The sequence below is a fragment of the Chrysemys picta genome, chromosome 13, assembly GCF_011386835.1.
Source record: "Chrysemys picta bellii isolate R12L10 chromosome 13, ASM1138683v2, whole genome shotgun sequence".
In the NCBI taxonomy this organism is placed as follows: Eukaryota; Metazoa; Chordata; order Testudines; family Emydidae; genus Chrysemys; species Chrysemys picta.
The window spans coordinates 41,961,386-41,984,289 of record NC_088803.1 but is presented as its reverse complement, the minus strand read 5'-3'; the positions used below and the strand labels follow the sequence as shown (position 1 = coordinate 41,984,289).

At 40.3% G+C, this 22,904-nt stretch overlaps 1 protein-coding gene across 6 annotated transcripts in view; it reads right to left on the bottom strand.

Moving 5' to 3' along the window:
* The window catches only part of DOK5 (docking protein 5), an 89,949-nt gene that overhangs the window by 29,183 nt on the left and 37,862 nt on the right, over nt 1-22,904 (bottom strand). For all 6 annotated transcript variants that reach the window (XM_005284190.5, XM_042858363.2, XM_042858362.2 and 3 more), the window contains exon 2: nt 12,075-12,182. In XM_005284190.5, coding sequence (XP_005284247.2) covers nt 12,075-12,182 — 108 coding nt within the window. The remainder of the gene's footprint in view (nt 1-12,074; nt 12,183-22,904) is intronic.

Below are 22,904 nucleotides of genomic sequence, written 5' to 3'. Positions count from 1 at the left end.
TTCTTTATTTGAAGCCCCTCCTGGTCAGCTGGCCTGTTTTATTCTACTGCTGGTATGTTTCCACTGTCAAGTACCATTGTTAACCTTAAGTATTTCCCTTTTGTATCTGTCTGGTGTGTACATGCTACAGGACCTGTCAGCAACAGTGAACCTACATACAGATAGGCATTTGTAATATAGCAGTTTTTCATCATATGACTTCACAAATCTGGCAAGTCAAAGTCCTACCAACCCTTTAGCAGGGTTTGGATAAAAGGTTGTGTCCATTTGCTCAATCAAAATGAAGGCACCTCTGGCAGGTTAAACTCAGTCTTTTATACCAAAAAGTCTTTCTTTGTCCTTGGGCCTCCGGTACATATCTAAACCAATACACGAAAACAATCCCATGCGATGGTACTTCTCTGGAGTAGCCTACAGAGACTGCAGTAATGACCCCCATTGTGTTTAGTTCCTGGAGGAGCTTTGGTAACCCTTGCTCATGGAGTAGAATACAATCCCTAGTGCACAATGATCCATATAACATTCATAAAGTTAATATAATAGTCCCGGAAAATACTGCATGTGATTGTAAAATCTGTCATGGCTTCTGTTTGTAAATGCCCAGCTTGTACACTGGATGAAATCCATTGGTTTTCTATTGCCATTGACTTCAATTGGGTCAGGATTTCACCTCTTGGGCTTAATTTTTGGAAAGTACTGAGGTCTGCACCTACTGAAGTTATAGGTATTTGGCTTTTTTTAAAATCAGACCTATGGGTCTAAAATCTGGCATCTAAAAACCAAGGAACTCAAAATTAAGTCCCAATTTTCTAAAATAGGTGCACTCCCAAATTGCACAGCATATTGTCCCAGCATATGCATAGGCTGTGGATTTGTGTGCAAGTACTCACCATACCCTGAGTTAGATTTAAAATTCCTTTGAGTGTCTTTTTATTTTCTATTTTATTCCCTCACAAGACTTTCTGAGGGAGGAGAGCAGAGTACTTCTTTCTATAAAACGAACCCCCAAAAGCCCATTCATGCATATGAATAGCAGTACATGAACTCCATGAACTGTTTCAACTGCTTCAATACTACTTCACAATGTGCTTCTGGTGTTGACCCATATACACCTCATATGTAAGTAATAAAGTGCCAGTATTCTAATGGAAAATTAGGAGGAGTACATTTGCAGCTGGAACTCTACTCCGGCCTCCATGTACTCTTACTTGCACCTGCTTTTGCAGTCACAAACACCTGCTAACAATTCTAGCACCTGTGGGCATAAACAGTTTTTAAATGCTTAGAGGGCCAAATATACCACACCTTTCTGAAAGGGGTAAATTATCAACCATTAGCCTCCATTTCTGCATGTGCAAAGCTGCGTGCACACAAAGATACAAGTGTGTTATGGTTTGACATCTGACAAAAATGATATTACATTTCATAAGGCTTCCAATTCTGGCTTGTAGAAGGATTATGGCTAAAACCACCTACTGAATTTTGAGACTGGACTTATTAGGACTTATCACCAACTCTATCACTCTCAGAAGTAGTCCCTTGGCTCACATGTTCATTTAAGCTGTACTGGAGATCCATAACCACTGGCTACCAGCTTTATATTACTAGTCATTTCACAGTAAGGAATGGCACATATACGCTATATACACCATAATACGCCTAATAAATCTTGATGTATGACAGTCCAATAAAGATGCCAAAAATGCCCTGCCAACTTTTTTCAAGTCTCTGACCAGACACTTTATTTATAAGAAGTGATAGTATTCATTAAAATAAATGTTTAACAACCAGTGATTAGCAGAGTGGCCATATTTTAAATGTTTAATTTGCTACCAATATAGTTTTGCATTAGCGAGCTTGGAAAACAATTACAAATTACACAATTCAATTTTCCAAATGGACTATTTTGTAACTAGGCAGAAAGACTGCTTAAATTACTTTTGCTGTTTCAAGGGAAAATTAATATGACCGGATTAAAACTCAGATCCCCTTGAGGAATCAGTATATTCCTGTCAGCATTATGCAATTAGTTGGTATAGTATTGGAATATTAAGACTGTTTCTGATATGTTGCAAAGTCAAAAGACATTTAGAGAAACAAGAATTTAACTTCCAACATTCCCCCCCTCTTTTTTTTTTTTTGCATATGATAACTTGTAGATGATTTATTTATGTTTACCAATGAAAACAAGACAGCTACCTAAAAGGCAATTTTCTGCCCAGCTTTTGTAGTCTGTATCCTAATTATTTTTCCTCCCTTGTGGGACTGCATGAATTAAGTGGCCATTTTGCTTTGTGTATACAAATTTGGAGCCCACTTCTTAAGCTTCAAATGACTTTGTTCTCACACCTATCTATAGCCTTGCCCTGCATAAATCACATCCGTAGAACCCTTTAACCTTTAATATGTTGTAAAACTAATAGAAGATTCCAAAGTTAAACTGATACTATTTATAGGCCAATATTTTACAAAGTTACTTATTTCAAAATGATTTGTTGTTCTTTTACCTAAACGAGGCATTGATTTTTATCTATTAAGTACAGGACTCTTCCATGGAACCTGGATTGGTAACGGAACAATTGAACCCTCCCCTATGCACTCAAAAAAGGGATAGCTAAAATCTGGCCCTAGGTAATTAGTAGAGAGCTTATACGGCATAAATTAACATCTACTGAAATTATTATGCCTTGCCCATCACCATGGGCACATACAAACACCTACATATGAACAAAGTCCACATATCATTAATCTTTAGAATCTTAAACCCAAAGACAAACCTGTTTTTCCTACCTTTAATGATCCTCTGCTGTAGGTATTTTAAGCCATGTGCAAGGCTGGCAAACTCTCAGTCCTGTCCTCAAAATTTGTGCCCACAACTGAGTCTATCTTCAGCAGCTGACAAACAGGGATTCTCAGAAGCCAGCAAGATGAGTGAGTAACCGCCAGGAGTGAAATGCCAAGGATGAGGGTGGATTTGGGGCCCAGATCCACAAAGTTACCTAAGCATCTGTGGGAACATCTACACTGCAACTGGGAGCATGCTTCCCAGCTTGGATAGACAGACACCCGCTAGCTCTGTTCGAGCTCACATGCTAAAAATAGCAGCATAGGTGGGGATAGCACAGGCAGCAGCTCAGGCTAGCTGACAAGTACAAACCCACCCAGACCCCCTGGATACATATTTGGGTGACTAGCCCAAGTCCTGTCCATGTGCTATCCCTGTCTACTGCTATTTTATTCCACTTGCTCAAGCAGAGCTAGTGAGTCTGTCTACTGGAGCTGAGAAGCAGGTTCCGAGCTACAGTGTAGACATGTCCTGATTGACAGGCCAGAAGGAGGTGCCTATCTCTGCTTGGGATTTTCATCCATGAACCTTCTCCAGGTCAGCCCTTTCTCATGAAAAACCATAGAGATGCCACCTGACTCCAATAGCGAATAGTCCAGTGGATTGAGAACTCACCCAGGGTGTTGGAGACCCAGTTCAAATCCCTGCTGTGCCTGATTTGGAGCAGGGACTTTAATCCATGTCTCCCACTGTCCTGGAGAGTTTCCCCAACCATCATGCTAGAGGTTGCTCTGGGGCGGGTCTCTCTTACTCTTTTCTGTTGAAGCTTTCCCACTTTGTAAAAATAAATATTCATTAGGCCCTGGAGGGAGGGGGAGAAAGAGAGAGATTGACTCTATAGCTGGACAGTCAGGTTCAAGTCCCTGCTCCAATGAAAATTTAATTTATACAATGTGGAACAGCTTCAAAAGGAGAGACTGAGAATGACCCATGTCTGGGCATCCTCATGGGAGACCTGGGCTTTAGTCCCTACACCAAGTTAGGAAGGATGGAATCTGAGTCACCTACACTAACCACTGGGCTATTGGATATTCTGCAGGACATGTATGCTTACAGCAGTCCCCCAAATTCCCCATCTGTTTGCTCCTGTCTTTTGAGCAAAATAGCGTGCTTTGAGAATGCCTACCAGATTGGGCACCACAGGCAAGGCAGGCAGGAGAATACCTAGCTTGGGAATCCCACCAAGCTTTGGGCATGGGCTAGGGCTTCAAGCAGCTCATTAGCTGCAGAGCGGCATCAGGTCTTTGTGTGTGCCATCAGTGGAAATTTAAGCACCTATGGGGAGTAAGGCATCTACAAGATTAGGTGGCACCTGAGCAGTGGTTTGATGAATGTCCGTGGAGCCTACATGTTGGACTTTGGCATCTAAAGAGGCAGTTAGGTGCCTAAATGCCTTTGTGAATCTAGCCCCAAATCACTAGGCATAATGAGCAGGGCTATACATGAAAACAATAATCTATAACTGAATTTCCCTTTCTTTGTGCGGTCAGTGAAAGACTTAACATTTAGGGGACTGGATGGAGGAGGGGTCAGAGGTGGGTTTTTTTTTTTTTTAAAGAAGAAGAAGAAATGTAAAGAGCCTTTTACAAGTAATTTGAAAATGCTGTGAAGATTTTAGGTTTTTCAGGATTTTCCATAAGCCATAGCCTCACACTACATCAGGGATCGGCAATCTTTCAGAAGTGGTGTGCCGAGTCTTCATTTATTTGCTCTAATTTAAGGTTTCACATGCCAGTAATACATTTTAACGTTTTTAGAAGGTCTCTTTCTGTAAGTCTATAATATATATAATGAAACTATTGTTGTATGTAAAGTAAATAAGGTTTTTAAAATGTGTAAGAAGCTTAATTTAAAATTAAATTAAAATGCAGACCCCCTGGACCGGCGGCCAGGATCCGGGCAGTGTGAGTGCCACTGAAAATCAGCTCGCATGCCGCCTTCGGCACGCGTGCCATAGGTTGCCTACCCCTGCACTACATGTTTTTCCTTGATCTTGGGGGAACATCATTAATTTTAAAACATCTAGTTCCCCTCCTCCCTCATTCCTATTTTTCAGGATATTCTTTAAATAAAATAAACATACGTATGTTTAAAGGCCTGATTCAGATAAATTAGGTGTGCATAATCTCTCTGATTGCATATGTAAATGCTCCTAGCTATTTGGTTGTGCACTTGCACTGATTGGGGAAGTCAGTCTTGAAGTTGAAATTCATGCTGGCTTCTGTACTGTCAGTCTGAAATTAATCACAAGTTACGTCAATAAGTCATATACTCTCCATTTATTTGTATTTGATTTACCAGCATATTTTTCACATTTAGGAAGGGGCCTGATACATACTTGAAATAAAGGTCCAAATCTGTGTTGCATCAGAGACACAGCACAGAAGATACAGGCCACAGAGAGTCGGAGGAAAGGCGGCTTTACACCACCAAATTTGCAAGGCAGCCGAAACAGCATTCAGCATAAGTGAGAGCATCCTCCAGGCTGCCTATGGGCTCACTGCATCTCAGTATCTCCATAGTGCCAAGCACTATGGCTAGGCCTCCTTCCACCATCAACCCAATCCCTGCCTTGCATCTTATCCTGGAGCTTGTGGGGGTGAGACACTATAAGGGAGCTTATGTCATCCCTATTCTACTTCTACATCAGAGGATCTCACCCAGCCCCTTTCAGTTCCTTTACAGCCCCACACAACACTGGAGTGGCATATAGGTGGCAGAGTTGATCCCAGAATTCCAATCTGGGTTAAGCCTGGGTGAACCATTCAGAAAAGCAAAGCAAACTCATCTGAACTGATTGTATACAGCAAAATACAGATATCATGGGTCCGTGATCAGCAGTCTCAGATACCTCAATGTGATGACACCATTCTAGAGCCCACAGACCAAAACCCTAAGTGGTGACATAGTAAAGCAACCCACCAAGCAGAACTCAAAAGAGTTCTCAGGCCACAGAAATTGAGAGTCTGTCCCCAGATCCAGGACTATTGGTATAACAATGCCTTGAAAGCAGATGCTTAAGAAAGAGCCCTGTCCTATCGCAATAAATTAAAAGTAACACCTGCAGTTAAATCTATCATTAAAAATATATATATAAGAAGAAAAGATTTAACACTTCAGTGAAGAAGCAGGTGCTACAGAAACACTGGCTGTTTTCACCATTTTTCCTCCCCCTACCCCGAATAGTTTTTGTGATGGTGTAAAACTTTTCTTGTAGAATGATATATAAGGTGAGCAGAGGCTCCTGCTGTTACTAGATTTGATGCTGCCTTCCCCAGCATTTGGGAGCCATTTTTCAGGTCCCAAGAGGGAGGTTAATAACCAAAATTCTTAAACATTATTAATGCAAAAGTGGAGTTTCCTCCTACAGTATCATTTGTCCAGCTGGACCTCATTCCCCTGGATTCATTAGCACAATCTCTCGTTGCAGTGACACCAGGCATGGTAAAGGGGTGGGGCTGCTTTCTCATTTGTTGTAGCAATGCTGCCTTTGTCATAGCTATTTAAAAGCAACCTTCTTTCCCAGGGGTATTTAATGAGAATATTAACAGAAAAGAACACAAAGCTATTACCATACACTTAGACCCATTCTTGCTGACCAGTGTGATTATATATCAATAAAGGCAGAGTGCCACGATTCCATGTTGGTCTCATACATCAAAGCAACAGAGCATAAAGATGATGCCTTAGTACAATACATCACCGAAGCCACATTACTCTAATGATATACATAGTGAAAAACTGACCAGAGGGAATATTAGCTGAAATCTCTGCCACATAAAATTGGTTTTGAATTATTAGCCATGCTGTTCCTAGAACCAGCTCATGATTCAAATAAAGCAATAATGATGATATGGCGATTTTTCTCTTCACTTTATTAGATTTAGTTAATATTACTATTATTAATTGTTATTATTATTATTATTAGACACATTTAGTTAGATTACATCCCAGATTGGAATTTCACACATCTACAAAGTAGCCCTCAGGCCCTGACTCATCTAGACAGACAATGCCGCCACTCTTCTTGGTAACTATGACATCAAAGCGTGTAACATCAGAAAGTCTAAACTCCGTTTCTGAGCAATCACCTTCACAATTTGCATTCACAATATGGATATATGCCCAACACCTAAGTGAGCAGATGCAGGGGAAAAAAAGTTTTTCATGACACATGAGGGTGGGTGGGAGAGGCAGGTTTGAGTGTAGCTGACAATTTGGCCCACAAAGTCCTCCAAACTTTAGGTACTACTTTTTGTGGCTATGACAGCCTTTGTTCTGATGCCATAGACTACAAGAGAGGCAGTTCTACAAAACTTTCAGAAATTTCCTATAAAATATACTCTTATGGTAGAAGTAGCAATTGAATGCATGTTACTCAATACTCCTATCAATAATTTGAAAACCTCAGTAGAAAGAATTAAAGGTAGATCTCACAACCAGCCAAATCCAGATGACCATTCAAGCTACACTGTGGATTAGACCAGTGGTTCTCAAACTAGGGCTGCCGCTTGTTCAGGGAAAGCCCTGGCAGGCCGGGCCGGTTTGTTTACCTGCCGTGTCCGCAGGTTCGGCTGACTGCGGCTCCCACTGGCCACAGTTCACCGCTCCAGGCCAATGGGGGCTGCAGGAAGCGGCGTGAGCCGAGGGACGTGCTGGCCGCCCTTCCTGCAGCCCCCATTTTGAGAACCCTAGTTTGAGAACCACCTGGATTAGACAATCTCGTTTGCTTGGATGGACACTAGCACAGAATTCGGCTCCGATAGACATTGATTATGGTCACACCTGACTGAGGAGTTCCTATGTATTGCAGAGTATCTGGATGAGGAAGAGCTGGTGGAAAATTTTCAGATTTCTGGTGAAAACAGTAAAAAAAAAAAAATTGTGAAAATTTTCACAAACAGGAAAAAAATCTAGCTGGGTCAATCAAAACATTTTCTTTTAGTAATTTTGAGAAGTTTCATTTTGATTTCAATTTATTAATTATTATTATATTAGAGCTCGCATCAATTTCAAAAGAAAAGTCATTTCAACCTGGAAAACTGGAACTTTGTGTTTCAAAAATGTCAAAACAAAACATCGACAATTCTGATACTTCTTTCCTCCAATTTTGTTGTTTTGTGTTGAAAAATTTGTCTAAACTGACCCTTTCCCACAAACAGTTAAATAAAATGGTATTTTTCAACAAAAAGATTTGTCAGAAAATTCCCGACCAGGCCTAGTAAACAGGACTTGTGGACATTTTGTAAATGAATAAGTTATGCTACAGCTGGAAAACACCCTGTCTCCATTTCAAATTTCTCTCCCAATGAAAAATGTGGATTCTGTTATGCCACAGACTCTGTTACCACAGCAAAGGGGAAATACTATCCAGGCAAATGATAGCTCATCCTGGTGCATAATTAAATTTAAACAATATTGTCTGATAAGCATTGCTTATTTTTCATTTTTGGGTGTGCACAGAAGAATGATAAACATGGAGAAGCAGTAAATTATAATGATGACACTGACTGTTTGGTGAGGGATGTGGAGAGAATACGCTTCCAGATTCACTGTTGGAATAGTGAATGAAATCATAAATTAAAATAACATTTACTCTAGACTACAAATGATTTCTGATGAAAATGTACATACTGCAGCAGAAATATTCTGGATATAGATAATTATTATTGTGACTAATTTGCACTGTAGTAGTCCATTTAGGGCCCTGCTCCAAATCAGAATCTTGTCATACAAGGCACTGTACAAACTTATAGTTAGAGACAGACCCTGTGCCAGACAGTTTACATCTAAACAGTCGGGGCAAACTGGCTTCTTGTGAACACACTTCTACTGGGCATGAGGACATCCACTCCCAGGCTTGTTGACCAACATGTTTACAATGTCGAGCTCCACTGGCCACATGCATGGCTCACCTACAAATTCTTGTCCATTGTGGTCCCACATATGGAGACATCCTGGAATACTACTCCATTTTGTACAGGAAATTGCAGAATACCTTACATGGATTCTTTGTGACTTCGCTTCCCATGTATTTAGACATTTGAGTCTTATATATGTGGAACTTGGGGCAGCTCTGGTTAACGGGCTCTGAAGTTTGAAAAGTTTTGGTTGGAATAACATGGATTTCCCATGGCAGAATCTCATTGGGAAAGCATGGCTTGTGCACTGTAGGTTTGCTTAAATTCTCATGGATTTACCAGAACCAGTACCAGAAGAGGGACCAGTACCAGAGCAGCCTGTCACAGGATGAGCTGGCCCATTAAGAGGGTTGAGGTCTCAGCTGAACCTGTATCAGATTTGGTCTGGTGGTGGTCTCCCCACGTAGAAGCTGTGAGTGAAGTCACCTGACAAAGCATCAGGTGACTAGGAATTGGGCTTTCTGGGGGAATAAAAGGACAGTCCTGGCCAACTGTCTGCTTGGCCTGTGGATGAGTGTCAACTGACTGGAATATACCATTTAGCTTGACACATTTGGGCTTGAACTCAAAATGCAGCATGAGCAACCATACCAAAATGTTTGTGAATACCCAGAAAGAGCAAGAACAGTTTCCAAAAATCTTGAATGGGAAGTGCATGTACATAGAGGTTTGAAAGGATGGCGCCTGATCTAGGAATGCGGGTCAAACTCAAACCTAGACAGATTTCAAGTGTATTCAGTGTCTGAGTCAAATCTTTCACACAACTCCAAAAAATATCATAATATGTAGTTCTAGATAGAACTAATGTAGCTTTCAGAAGTATATGTTGCACATGCATTTTTTAATTTTAAAATTACATGAAGATGTTTTATTTCCTTAGAAACTTTTCATGTTTTGGGGGGGAAATGTTGAGCTTGGGGTGGAAATGTTGAGATTGGGGCATGCTTTTGGGTTGTTTTTTTTTTTTTAAAACAAAACATTTCTAAACAACCCAAAATATTTTCCATGACCATTTTTTAGATGTTCTTTTTACTCTTACTTTTACTCTTTTTTTTTTTAAAACAAAAACTTTCAACCATGTCTAGTGTTTATTTTGTGCCAGCAACTATTTCTGGGTTGAAGTTTACTGATTAAGGGTGAGATTTTCATAAGTACCCTGAACTGGTTGAATTCTGCTCCTATTGAAATCAGTGGGAGTTTTACCATTTAAGTGATTGGGAGCAAAATTTGGCCTATACTGAGAGCTATTGTAAATGCCAAACTAGCTGTCTGAGCTCCCAATTACATCCATAATCAGTTACTTGATATTAGGCCATATCTTGCAACTTGATTTATGTGGCTGGATCCCTATGCCTTCATGGAATCCCTCTGAAGTTAGTGGTAGCCCTGTGGTATAGTGGTCCACTTGTGCAGATCCAGTTGCAGGAATTGACGTCTGGATTGCGTATGTAATAAACTTGCAAATGCAAAAATGGATATCCTCTTAAAGAAGAGAAGAAAATTTGGCCTTAAGCATTTTGGTTCCTCTTGGATCTCAAATCCAGTCTTAAATTCAAAATCTTCCAGGTAATGGTGCATATATGGCTAATGCTCTGCGTTAATATTATAAGAGATTAAATTTGCATCAGTAATTGTCAGAACTGCACCATCATAGAGGTTACATATTCCACACGGAGCTGAAATGTATCTACTCTAAAAATATATACTGTGTAATCCCCACACAGATCAAATGGAAAAATTATTATTCACTTTTCATTGCTTTTGCAAATTGCTTAATATAAATTTGAATGAACGCCTTTTTCTGGGCATGACGTACTACAAATAGCCCTGGGGTTTTATGACCAATCCCTTATAAATTATATTGAGCATAGATACAGATGGAGACAAGTAGGAGAGAATTCAGATCCAGTATTCCCTCATGATTTCCTCCTATATGTCTCACAAACCGGATAAGAGAGGATCAGCCTCAGAAGCTCATCTGCAGTCTCAGGCACTTCGAAGGTTATGCAAATAATTCCTAATTTTCAAACGTCTTAAGCTTTTACCAACAAAGATTATAAATTAAAGCATATTATTTTCAACTCCATGCCCAAGGGAATTACTCATGTAAATTCTCAGATGAACTGAGATGAGCAGAGGTCTCTAGAGAGAAGTGATTAGAAAAATTAAGGAAGTTCATTGGTCTGAAAAGCATCTAACGAGGGCTTTCATATTAACACGGAACAAAATTCGCTAACTTCAGCAGAGTTCGACTAAGGATGAATGTGGTCCTTTATGTTTCCAAGAGTTTGCACAAATAATCCCTGCCAATATAGACCATTACAAGTTCAATTGAAACTCGTGTCTAAAAAAACCTGGTGGTAGGGCCCTTAAAGTCATGGTTATGGCAATTATGATTTAGACTCCCCTTTCCAGGCAAGCACTCTGGGCCTGATTCTTGTTTACATTAAGGCCATTTTATACTCATTTAGCAGTGCAAATGGGTCTTAAAGTACAGTAGGTATAAATATTAATTTACTCCCACTTACATCTTTGACAGTGCAAAGAGACCTTTAAGTGGCCTTAGTGTAAGTGAGACTTGGGCCCTATCTTTTTATATGTCTGAACTGTATTTAGGTCACTATTCTTACCATGCTAATAATAAACTCTGGCGTTGATTCATAAAGGTACCTATCACATGTTTTCAATGTTGAAAAAGAGGGGACACACTCTTTGTGAAAAAACTTCCATGAATTTTTTTCCAACTTTTCAACTAGCTTTAAGGCTCATAAGTGCAACTTAGGGCTGGTCCACACTAACCCCCCACTTTGAACTAAGATACGTAACTTCAGCTACGTTATTCACGTAGCTGAAGTCGAAGTATCTTAGTTGGAACTTTCCGCGGGTCCACACGCGGCAGGCAGGCTCCCCCGTCGACTCCGTGTACTCCTCTCACAGAGCAGGAGTACCGGTGTCGACGGCGAGCACTTCCGGGATCGATTTATCGCGTCTAGACAAGACGCGATAAATCGATCCCAGAAGATCGACTGCTTACCGCCGGACCCGGAGGTAAGTATAGATGTACCCAGAGTTAGGACAGACACAAAAGTGAGCCCAGGATTTTGAGTATCTTGATTATTTACAGTTATATTCATAGTAGATGAGTTGTCAAACTACACACGTTATAAAATCTTTAAATTTCACTGGAGAGCTTGTCTTTGAAGTAGCAGCAAAACTAAGCATTTTTGGCCTCTAAACATCTGTGGGAGCAGTGTAGAATTATGAACTCAATGGAAATTGGGATAAGTTTACATATGGCCAAATCTTACCTTGTGATAGCACCTAAAATAGGCAGCACGCTCATCTGAAAACTTCTCCAGTCGTTTTGGCCCTTTGCTTGAAGCTTTCTTGAATACTAACCAGCATCTCTGATAAATCTGGAAGCACAAAAGAGTAAACTTGGCATCTCCAATGACTTGAATATCACTGACATTTGCATAAAATGTTTTCTTTTTGATGCTTTTGGACGTAAATTATTTACAAGTCACAAACTAGTTGTTGCTTACAGTAAAAATAAAACATTCTATCCACCATGGATCTAAGATAGACTTGCTTAAATCAGAAGAAAGAAAATTAGGGTTTTGAAGACAGATCCAGGGGGAAAAAATCATCACTGGCCTGATTTCAGAATACAATGGCATGAAGAAAAAGTTTCAGAACAAAATACTTGTCTGATCATTTCCTTTAATGCTAGCCACTAGAGGGAAAAGGATGCAAATCATGGACTTGCTAATGCAAGGTAATTTCAGTTCCCAGGGGATCAATACTATAGAGAGAATAGTTGAATGATTTTTATTTAGACATACTGTATTATTGTAATGGGAGTAATTAAAATAGACATAGGATTCAGTCTTGCTACATGCACTTCAGATAGCAACTTTGTAAAATCTTGATCAGAGCAGACAGGCAGGTACGGAGCTTTCCGTAACGAAGACAGGAAACGACGCTCTGTGTTTCTGAAGGGATTGGAAAAGTTACTGGACAACACAAAGGCAAAATCAATTAATTATCCTGGAATCTAGAACCGAAGGTTGGTCCCAGTGAAGTCAATGGGAATTTTACCAGTATTTAGCCATTAATCATTCCCATATGTTCATTGTATTCACCTGAACTTATTTATTTTTGAGCTCTTCTTCTGCTTAACAGAACACCAGGGAAGTTGAAGGAGTATTTCATTAGCCCCCATAAATCCAGCCTTGACCCACCTGTCTCTCCAACTACTGCTCTAATCCCCTTAATCTGTTCACCTCTAAATTCAATTGTGCCACTTACTGATTATCATTAATTGTACTATGGTAGCATCTGGAAGCCAACCAAAATTGCCACACTTTCAGAAATGTGTGGCTAAATTGGAAAGAATCCATACAATGGCAACAAAAGGGATAAAAGGTTTAGAAAACTTGACGTATGAGGAAAGGTTAAAAAACTGGGCATGTTTAGTTTTGAGAAAAGATGACTGAGCAGGGGACCTGATGAAGAGTTTTCAAATATGTTAAGCAACTAAATATCAAAGCTCTAAAATTGTGACCCCCCCGCCCCAAATGCATTCACAAGAAAATTTCTAATTGTATGATTCACAAACAAAACTGGACTTTGAATGAAAAAACATGTTCAAAGAAGACAAGGAATGTTGACATTAAAGAATCATCATGTTTTCCATAACTCCCTCTACCCTTTCTAGTAGATTAAATGTAGCACAGAATAACATATATTTACTCATAACACAAACAGAAAATAAAGAATTATTAATGATAATATTAAGATAATATTGATAGCTGTATTTTTAATGATTTGTAATTATGTATAGATGAATTAACACTTAAGCCATGGTTTTGGTCGGCATATGAGTGGTTTTGGCAATTCTTTTACATAGAATTGCTAATCTACTTAAAATGTTATTGCTGACAGAAGATAACATGTTGTGTTGGAAGATGTAAGTAAAAAGAGTCACAAACAGGAAATGATAAATAAATAAATTAAAAACACACACACACTTTTTCTAGGAAGACCCAGGGCACAGTGACATAAAAGGTTAGTTAAACTCTGGAATAGGCTTCCAAGGGAGGTTGTGGAATCTCCATCATTGGTGGTTTTTAAAAACAGGTTGGACAAACCCACCAGGGATAGTCTAGGTTTACTTGGTCCTGCCTCAGCGCAGGCGGCCTGACCTGATGACCCTTTGAGGTCCCTTCCAACCCCACATTTCTAGGATTCTAAACTATTGCAGCCCCATTGTGCAAGGCACTGTACAAACACAGACTACTAAATAGTCCCTGCCCCAGAGAGTTTATTATCTAAATTTTAGAGTCAAGGTGGCAAATGGTAAGGAAGGGGGATATAACACAAGCAAAGTGAAAAATGTGGTGGGCTGAGAGCATCATGTTAGCGTCATGGGTCTTCTATTTACTTCAGGGGAGTGTTCTGTAAGAATGGGGATTGGCTAAATGGAAAGACATGGGAAGGGAGAGGGAGAAAGAACAGGGAAGAGAGAAGGAAGAAAGGAAGTAGGTATGAGAGGAAGAATTGTCTAGTGGTTAGGGCACTAATCTAGGATTTGGGAGAGCCAGATTCAACTCCCTGCTCTGCCACCGACTGTCTGGCATTGGGCAAGTCACTTAGGAAACTAAGGCACTGACATTCTATCTGTAAAATGGGAACAACAGCACTTCCCTACCTCAGATGGGTGTGATGAGGATAACTGTATTTAAGATTATTGTAAGGTGCTCAGATATAGGAGCCATGTAAGTGCCTTAAACAGAAAGAAAGTGGAGTGAGGTGCCGGCTTTGGGGTGGGAAAGTAGTTCTGGTTCCTTACAACTGTTGCTTCCCATACAAGTGCATTCTCAACCCCCTTCAGTCTGAGGGCTGTTCTAAACTTAACACTTCAATCGAGCTAGCTATGGTGCTCAGGAGTATCTACACTACAGCGCTATAGAAGCACCATTGTAGTGCAGTAGCTGTGCCAATGTAGCATCTGTAGTATAGACAGCCTGATTCATCCTTGTCCACTACCAAAATCCTCTCAGAGGTCTTTAGTTACTCCATTATAGCCAGACCCCAGGATCTCTATCCTTTCCTCTCACTCTTTGAACCCTCTGTTGCTTCCAAGAAGGTGGGCGACACCTGTTTTGACTTCTTCTTCTTCCTTGACTTCCATGACTCCATCCTCTTCTTGTTTTCCTCCAACCTCGGATTTCTCCTTCAGTATCTCTTTATGTGAGTATCTTCCTTCTCCTCAGTCACTGTGCATGAGGGCTTACAGAGGCCCCACCTTCTCTTCTTTACATACAATCTCTCTCATCCATTCACATAGCTTGAACTACCATCCTTATGCTGATTACTTTCAGATCTATTTTTCCCATCCAATCCTGAACCTCAGTCTCTCTCTCTCTAAAATCTCCCTGTGGGTGTCTGGTGCAGAGGCTCAACATGAAATTTTCCTAAGGCGGAGGCCATTGGCAAGACCGGAGCCATCCAGGACTTCTTGTCCCCACCTTCACCAGAGAGACCAGGACTACCTGGACCTCTTCCCCACTCCTGCACTTTCCTTCTGAGATCTCTCTATTCCCCACTCTGTCACTATTAACCTCCTTCCTGTCTTTCAGACCTGGTATCATCTTGGATGCCATCTTCAAGCCTTGTTCCCCTCCCCATCCCCACATACATATTCAGGCTGTATCTAAATCTTCCTCCACACAATTTGTAACATCTATCCTAGTTTCTCTCCAGACAGCTCAAAACTCCTGTCCACACCAATAACATCTCCTGTCTTGATTACTGTAACCCCCTCCTCACTAGCCTCCTACCACCTACCTTACCCCTGCATACCTTGCACAAACAAAGTGGCAGTTTTGGGTGCACAACCAATGCATGATCAGCATTTAAGAGGAAGAAAGGAGGAGTTAAATTGTAATGAATTTAATAGTGTCCATCACTTAAAAACACAGAGCAATGCCAGCAACTGCAGCATTCTTGAGGTGAAATTGTTTTCAGCAGCTAGGCAAACACAAGCAGAGTTACAGACTTAGAGAATCCAGAAGCTGGATGAACAATTTCTGCCTTATTAAAATAACCTTTATACTTAATCTAATGGCGAAGTGTGATGATTTGAATCTGGAAAGTTAACAGACAGAAGGGAAATGTATTTATTTGTTGAGTGTAACAGCTGGGAAGGTATTCATTTTTAAATCAGTAATAATAATCATTTTTATACATTTATAAATCCTGATTTGAGTCTGATGCTCTGTACTTGACATCATGTATGTATATTTGTATACAGAATACCATTGGTATGCATGGCACTTTACAGACAACAACCTTTTACTATTTATAAATATAATCATTGGGTTTATCTAGTGCAGTATTCTACCTCCAGCATGGACAACAACTAGTCCTTCAAAAGGTACAGAGCAGGACATTGTTCCTGCTCCTTTGTCTGGTTCTCCCTGGGGGAGGATTACCCTGGGGCAGGCACTGCGAAGGACAGCTATAAGACTGCCTTCTAAGGATACTCCTGTACACCCCAGCATAAGGGGAGTGGGAACAGGAGCAGGAAGGTGTGCTGGGGGCTGGACTGTAGCAAAGCCCAGAGATTCTGGACAACTCTGCAGCCTATAGGCTACTTTATCTGAGAGGCCCTCAGGGCTGTCTACCAGAGACCACTGCAACTTAGGGCCAGGAGGGTGTAAAAGACGTTTAATCACACCTTAGTCCATCCTCCCCCTAGGCTGCAAGTCCTGCACGTCATCTTTTAAAAATGCAGCACAATTTCACTCCAGGTGTCCTTGTCTGGTCTGCTTCCTGGCACTGTCTGTGCTCTCTGAGGTGCATTATCTGATGAGATGGGGAGGATGCCTTTCTCAAATACGTCCCACCAGTGGAGACATGATGCCACATTACATGGATCATTGATCTGCTGTGCGTCAGAGCAGATTTTCCTCTCATCATGTGACCCAATACAATGGGCACATAGCTCTTGATTTTGTGTTTCTCTCATTCTGCCACTGGGAGTTAGGGACACATATTTAGAGAATAGTGTATTTGATTATGGAAACTCCCCAACTATTCTAGAGCATGTGGATTCAGATTCAAGCAGTAAAAATACACTCATTTTCACAATGCAGTGTTTCAGAAACCTTTTTGAGCCACTTATTCGTACTCCGTTCTTAACATCCACTATATAAATTACAGCTATTATGCATGCTACTGACAGATACGCAATGGAACATTGGGAAAATGAAAACATTTGAAGACACCAATCACTTTCTCATGATGCTTCCAAGCAAACCACCTCAGAGAAGGATGGTCTTGTGCTTAAGGTGCCGGTATAAGAATCAGGAGAGCCAGGGTTTCTTGCCAGCTCAGCCACAAGTTTCCCATGTTATCCGGGGCAAGTCATCTGTGTACCCTAGTTTCGTCATCTGTAAAAATGGAATGATAAAATATTCCTATCTCACAGAAGTGTTCTGAGGATAAATTTGTTGATGAGGTGATCAGGCAGTAAGGTGATGAGCACCACTACATTTTTTAAATGAAATGTTTGTGTGCATTAGATATACACTTGTAACAAAATGATCCATTTACTGTGCAATTATACAGACGCCATAACTATAGCACAGTACTTCTAAGTAATCTTTAGAGCCCGTCAGGTTTCACCCTAAGTCTAACTAAGGAAACAAAGGATACAGCTCAAACGCAATAAGAATTAATGGGCCAAATTCACCACTGTTATTTGCATGCCAGACTTGCCTAACATTGAAGGTAGCCATATACACCGGCAGGAAATCTGACCTACTGTCTTCTTGGGTCAGATCTTGCTTTTGACTTTTATGCTTTTGATACAGCAGGATGTTGATTGCAAAGAACAATGGAAGGAAAAAGCCTAGAGTTATTTATTATCTTGGTGCTCTTGCCTGAGTACCATAGGCTTTACTAATTAAACATAAGAATAGTTACTTACAGCCTAGCTCTGGTGTCACATTGCAATGAGAACACTTACTTTGTGCTGCTTTCTACTTAAAAGAGTCTCAGATGTTGATTATACTTTACATCTGGGAATGTTTGAGATGGTTTCTGGATGAGAGCAAGAGGTTAGTAAGTAATTTTCTACAATACTTAGTTTGAAATACTATCTTGAGAGTTTATGGGACACATGCTAACCAAGTCATTAAGCTGTCAATTTACTTAGGATAACCTTCCAAATATCAAACATTACGCAGACATCTTTATGATACTTTAAAAAGGTTAGGAAGAAATATAGACGTACTATTGAAGATAATGTCTTCTGGTTTCCTTTGATCTAAGTTTGAATTAAAGACTAGTGATTGAATATACACACTAATACAATTTAAAGCCCAAATTCATGGTAGTAAAATGTAGGACAGCTTAGTGTAGAAAAAAATCATAAATGGATCCGTATGTATTTTATGACCAACAAATGTCTATGCAGATTAAACCTAACAAAATACAATGGCAGGTAATGAAGACAAGAACTAGAGGCCATGTTATGAAACAAGAACATACAGAAAACTCAGGTAGAACTATTTCATGCGGTGGATTAGGATATTTAGATTGTAAACTCTTTGGAGAAGGACAGTCTTTTACACTCTTTGTACAGTGTCTAGCACAACAGGGTCATAGTCCATACACTATGGTAATACAAATAATAAAGAAAACATTGCTGGAGAAGATCACCAAACCAAATAATGTTAATCGCATTTAAGAAATAAGGGGCATTCAATTTATGCACTCTGCCTGAGTGAATTATCTGACATCTCTGATGGAAACACTAACTTGGGGCCTGATCCAGAGCCTGTTAAAGAAAATGGGAACCTTTCCATGGATTTCAATGGGCTTTCCATCAGGCCTTTGGAAACCAATCCATGGTGCTCACTGTGGCTAATTCCCAGAGAAATCAATGAGAAGTTGGCTGGAGTAAAGACTTCAGGATAAATCTTTGGATTGAAACCAACTGGGGTGGGGTTGGGTTGGGTGGGAAGCATATCACACAATCTGGAATTACATTAAGAAAATACGGCACACTCTTTGGGCCTGTTATTTTGAAAGTTGTGTGCATGTGAAACTGATTAATATGCATTTCCCTTTAAGTATTTACACACACACACCCCTCATTTGCCATATCCATGTGAAAAACACCTACAGTGGCAGATGCTTTGCAGAAAAAACTCAGTCCACCTTGTGCGCCTGCTCTAAGGCTAACAGACATAATAATGCAGTTCTATTGCATTACAGCCCTTGTGCAGACTGGAGGCCGTACTGAGAATAGCAATCAAAAGCAGCATTACCAGCTTCCCTTACTAGCTCAGATAACAGTATGTGCACAGAAATCTCATTAAAAAGGTATCACCAGCTATCCCCACCCTTCAATTTGGATATAACCAGAGATTTCTGTTAAATGATTATTTACACCTCTGCATTGTTGATGTAAACCAAACCATGTCATAAAGATGGAAAGGAGGAAACCTGTGTTGCATAATGACTTAGAAAAGAGTACGGCTGAGCTTTTAAAGGTGAGTTAGGATCAGGGCCGGCTCCAGGCACCAGCTTGGCAAGCAGGTGCTTGGAGCGGCCACTCCGGAGAGGGGCGGCAGGTCCAGCTATTCGGCGGCAATTCGGCGGACGGTCCCTCACTCCCACTCAGAGCTAAGGACCTTCTGCCGAATTGCCACTGCAGATCGCGATCGCGGCTTTTTTTTTTTTTTTTTTTTTTTTTGGCTGCTTGGGGCGGCCAAAACCCTGGAGCCGGCCCTGGTTAGGATCCAACTCCCATTGAAATTATTGGCCACCGGGTACCTAACTCCCTTTGGCTCTTATGAAGATCTCAGCCTATAACTCCGTTCAACAAGCATGTGCCCAACTTCAAGAAGAGGATTAACCCCATTGACTTCAGTGAAATTACTCATATGCTTAATTTTCCGCACTTGCTTAAGTACTTTGCTCAGGACCTATGTCTTGCACCAGATACAAATGTGGCTTATGAGAAGTAGCCTCAGATTCCCAGTTTTAGCCCCAACAGTGACTATTTTGTTGCCTAATTATGTTTCTTTCCCCTGCTTTTCAATCTTACATGCTTTCCATTTTATCCTTTTTCTCTCTGAGTACTGCTCTGCTCTGCTAATAACTTTTACTGTCTCCCTTCCCCAATGAAGAACAGTCAGGCACATATACAACCTATTGAGAATTCTCTCCGATTTTCCAGTTTATTGGCAATACAAGAACACGTTCTGTTGAACACTAGAGTTACTAGCATTTGTGAATTGCATTGTTCAAGGATTTCTAAAGAGTGACCAAGATGAAAACCCTGTTTAATCTAGCAAAAATAGATCTGTCAAGACTTTTTTAAAAAAAACTCTTCTACATATACCTGGGGGTAGGGATAGCTCAGTGGTCTGAGCATTGGCCTGCTAAGCCCACAGTTGTGAGTTCAATCCTCAAGGGGGCCATTTAAGGATCTGGGGCAAAATCACAACTTGGTCCTGCTAGTGAAGGCAGGGGGCTGGACTCAATGACCTTTCAGGGTCTCTTCCTGCCCTCTGAGATAGCTAGATCTCCATATATTTTTATTTATTTTATTAGCAATTAGGACATGTGTTGCTACTGTTTTTTTTTTCTGAGCATCTTTATTATTTGTTATGGGGAAGATTTTCATAGGCACAGTAAGGAGTAGGGTACCTGACTCCCCTTTGTGCCTCTGAAAAATCTCCCCCTATTTGTATTATCATGGCACCTAGAGGCTCCAACCAAAAACAGGGCCCCATTGTGCCATGCTATACAAACAAGAGAGATCCTGCCATGAAAAGCTTAGTCTATTTTAACCATATAACCCCTACAATTTGAGACAATCTCCTCAAACACTTCTCCCAATGAAAGAAGAGGTTGGAGAACCAGACTGGCTTCCGAGTAGGAAAAAAAATAGTTAGAGATTTTTATTATATATCTTTTGAGTATTGATCCTGGTTTGTTACCTCACTTACAAATGAAACCACCATTTCAGTTCAGAAACTTTACAGCTCAATAAATTGGAAAATAAAAGTCCCACGGTACCTCTTTTTTTAAAGCATTACAGTCTTGATGAGAACCATTATACTGGGCTGGTGGCATTAGCTTTATATAAAAAATTGATTAGAGGTCTGGTCTGAGCCAGTTACAATAAAACAGAGACACGAGGCAGTCAAATTTCATGGCTTTCTTACTAAAAATTGTCTTTTTATTTAAGAACAATTTATAACAAAGAGATATACAATACCCAGTCCTTATGGAACCAAAGCTTGCAGCTGATGACAGTCTAATCCCAGTCCTGTTCGGTTCAATCATTTACTCAAATTTACATTCTTTTATAGATAGACAGTCGACAATCTATAACTTCCTTTTTTACATTAAGGACCATTATGCATATCCACTTTTTTTCTGGCATACGTTACAAATTTCCAAGTACATATTGCAATATACAAATTTTCCATACTAATGCAGCTAGTACATCTTGAAGTTAGAACATTTATTCTGATCAATAGGATATTATACTAAGCAGTTAAACTTTCCATTCTTAAAAAAGATTACACAATGTTATTATTACAAATTATTCTTAATGCTTGCTAGGGGTTTGATTCACTTGACGATAGACTTTTACATAGCAACAGGTCCTTTGACCAAATGGTCAACAGTGGTTAGAAGAGCAGAGCACTAAGATTATGGACTATGAATGTGTTTTGGATTCCAACCCTGGTCTTGCATACTGGCTTTAAGATTTTACAATAATTAGTGTCAAGTTTGATTTCACCCTTAAAGTTTATGTTTCTTATGCTGGCTAGAATGATATGTACTTATGTGTCTTTCCTATTCTAGATGCACTTGCCTTCTCAGCCCCACTTCTATCAAACTTCTATCAATCCAATACTTTGTTGGAATTTACACTTCATAAACCAGGAATGGTGGATAACCTGGTTACATGGAGTGATAGTGAGTGAGCAACTGGCTGGGCCCCTTAATTATTTATTTACAGACTAACACTTTAATGTTTTGTTGCATAATGTAGTCTGCAACAAACTCTGTGATTGAATCCTGGCCTGGATTAAGCAAACAGACCCTGTTCTTCAATCTGTGCGCTGAGAGTCAATTTTCTAGAGTCCCCGTGTCCCTAGCAGCCTTGGTACAAAAACCTTTTGTTTGCTACACAAGTGTCTGCCACAAGAGAAACTGCATACAATGGCATTCTTAACACTCCTACATTGGTGTGTTTTAATATGTATCTAAATAGCCAAAGTATGTTGGTTCCCACTAGCTCTAATTCATTAATATAGAGAGCCACCAAACAAAATGAGACTGACATGTTGTGACCCTAAAAGTATCCCAATGCCAGAAAGCAGGGGCTCCCTGATATCAGGAAGCGAGTTTCAGTTGGCCTGACCAGCTCAGTGTACCTCAATTAATTAATGTCATAAGCTAATAGATGTCATGTAAGGTATCATTGGATCATTACACTTGTGGGGTGTATGTACAGTAAACACCCAAAGGACTGTTCAAATGCAAAGGAAATATGGAACTAAAATGTGTTTGAACCAGACGAGTCTGGGGAATGGATAAACAAGTTTTTTTTCCAGACAAAGCCAAGGCCGATGCCTCCATTCAGGTGTAATCACAGACAACTGGCAATCAGTCAAGTGGCCATTCATTGGCATATCGAAGACTGCAGGGAAGCATCCAGACAGGGAGCTACAGAAGCAGAGCATTTTAAGACACTCAGGGTTACAAGACAAGTGGTGACACAACCAGTCACTACTCCAGGTTGCACCCCAAAAAACCAACACATGTGTATGCAAGACTCATCAGTTATCTCCCAATAACAGTGCCAGGACAGCCTACTTCCTCTTCCCAAAGATAGGAAAAGAGGGGACATGTTTTCCAAGCACACTCCCATAGCCTATGTGGGGGAGGGTGGAGCAGACAATGTATTTGTCTCCTTATATAGCTTGTGTTAGTGCTCAAATACAATGACAATATATCATAAATAGGATACATTATCTCCTAACGAAACAGACTGATATAGTCTTTACCCCCCCTCACACTGTTGTCATGTTGAACTT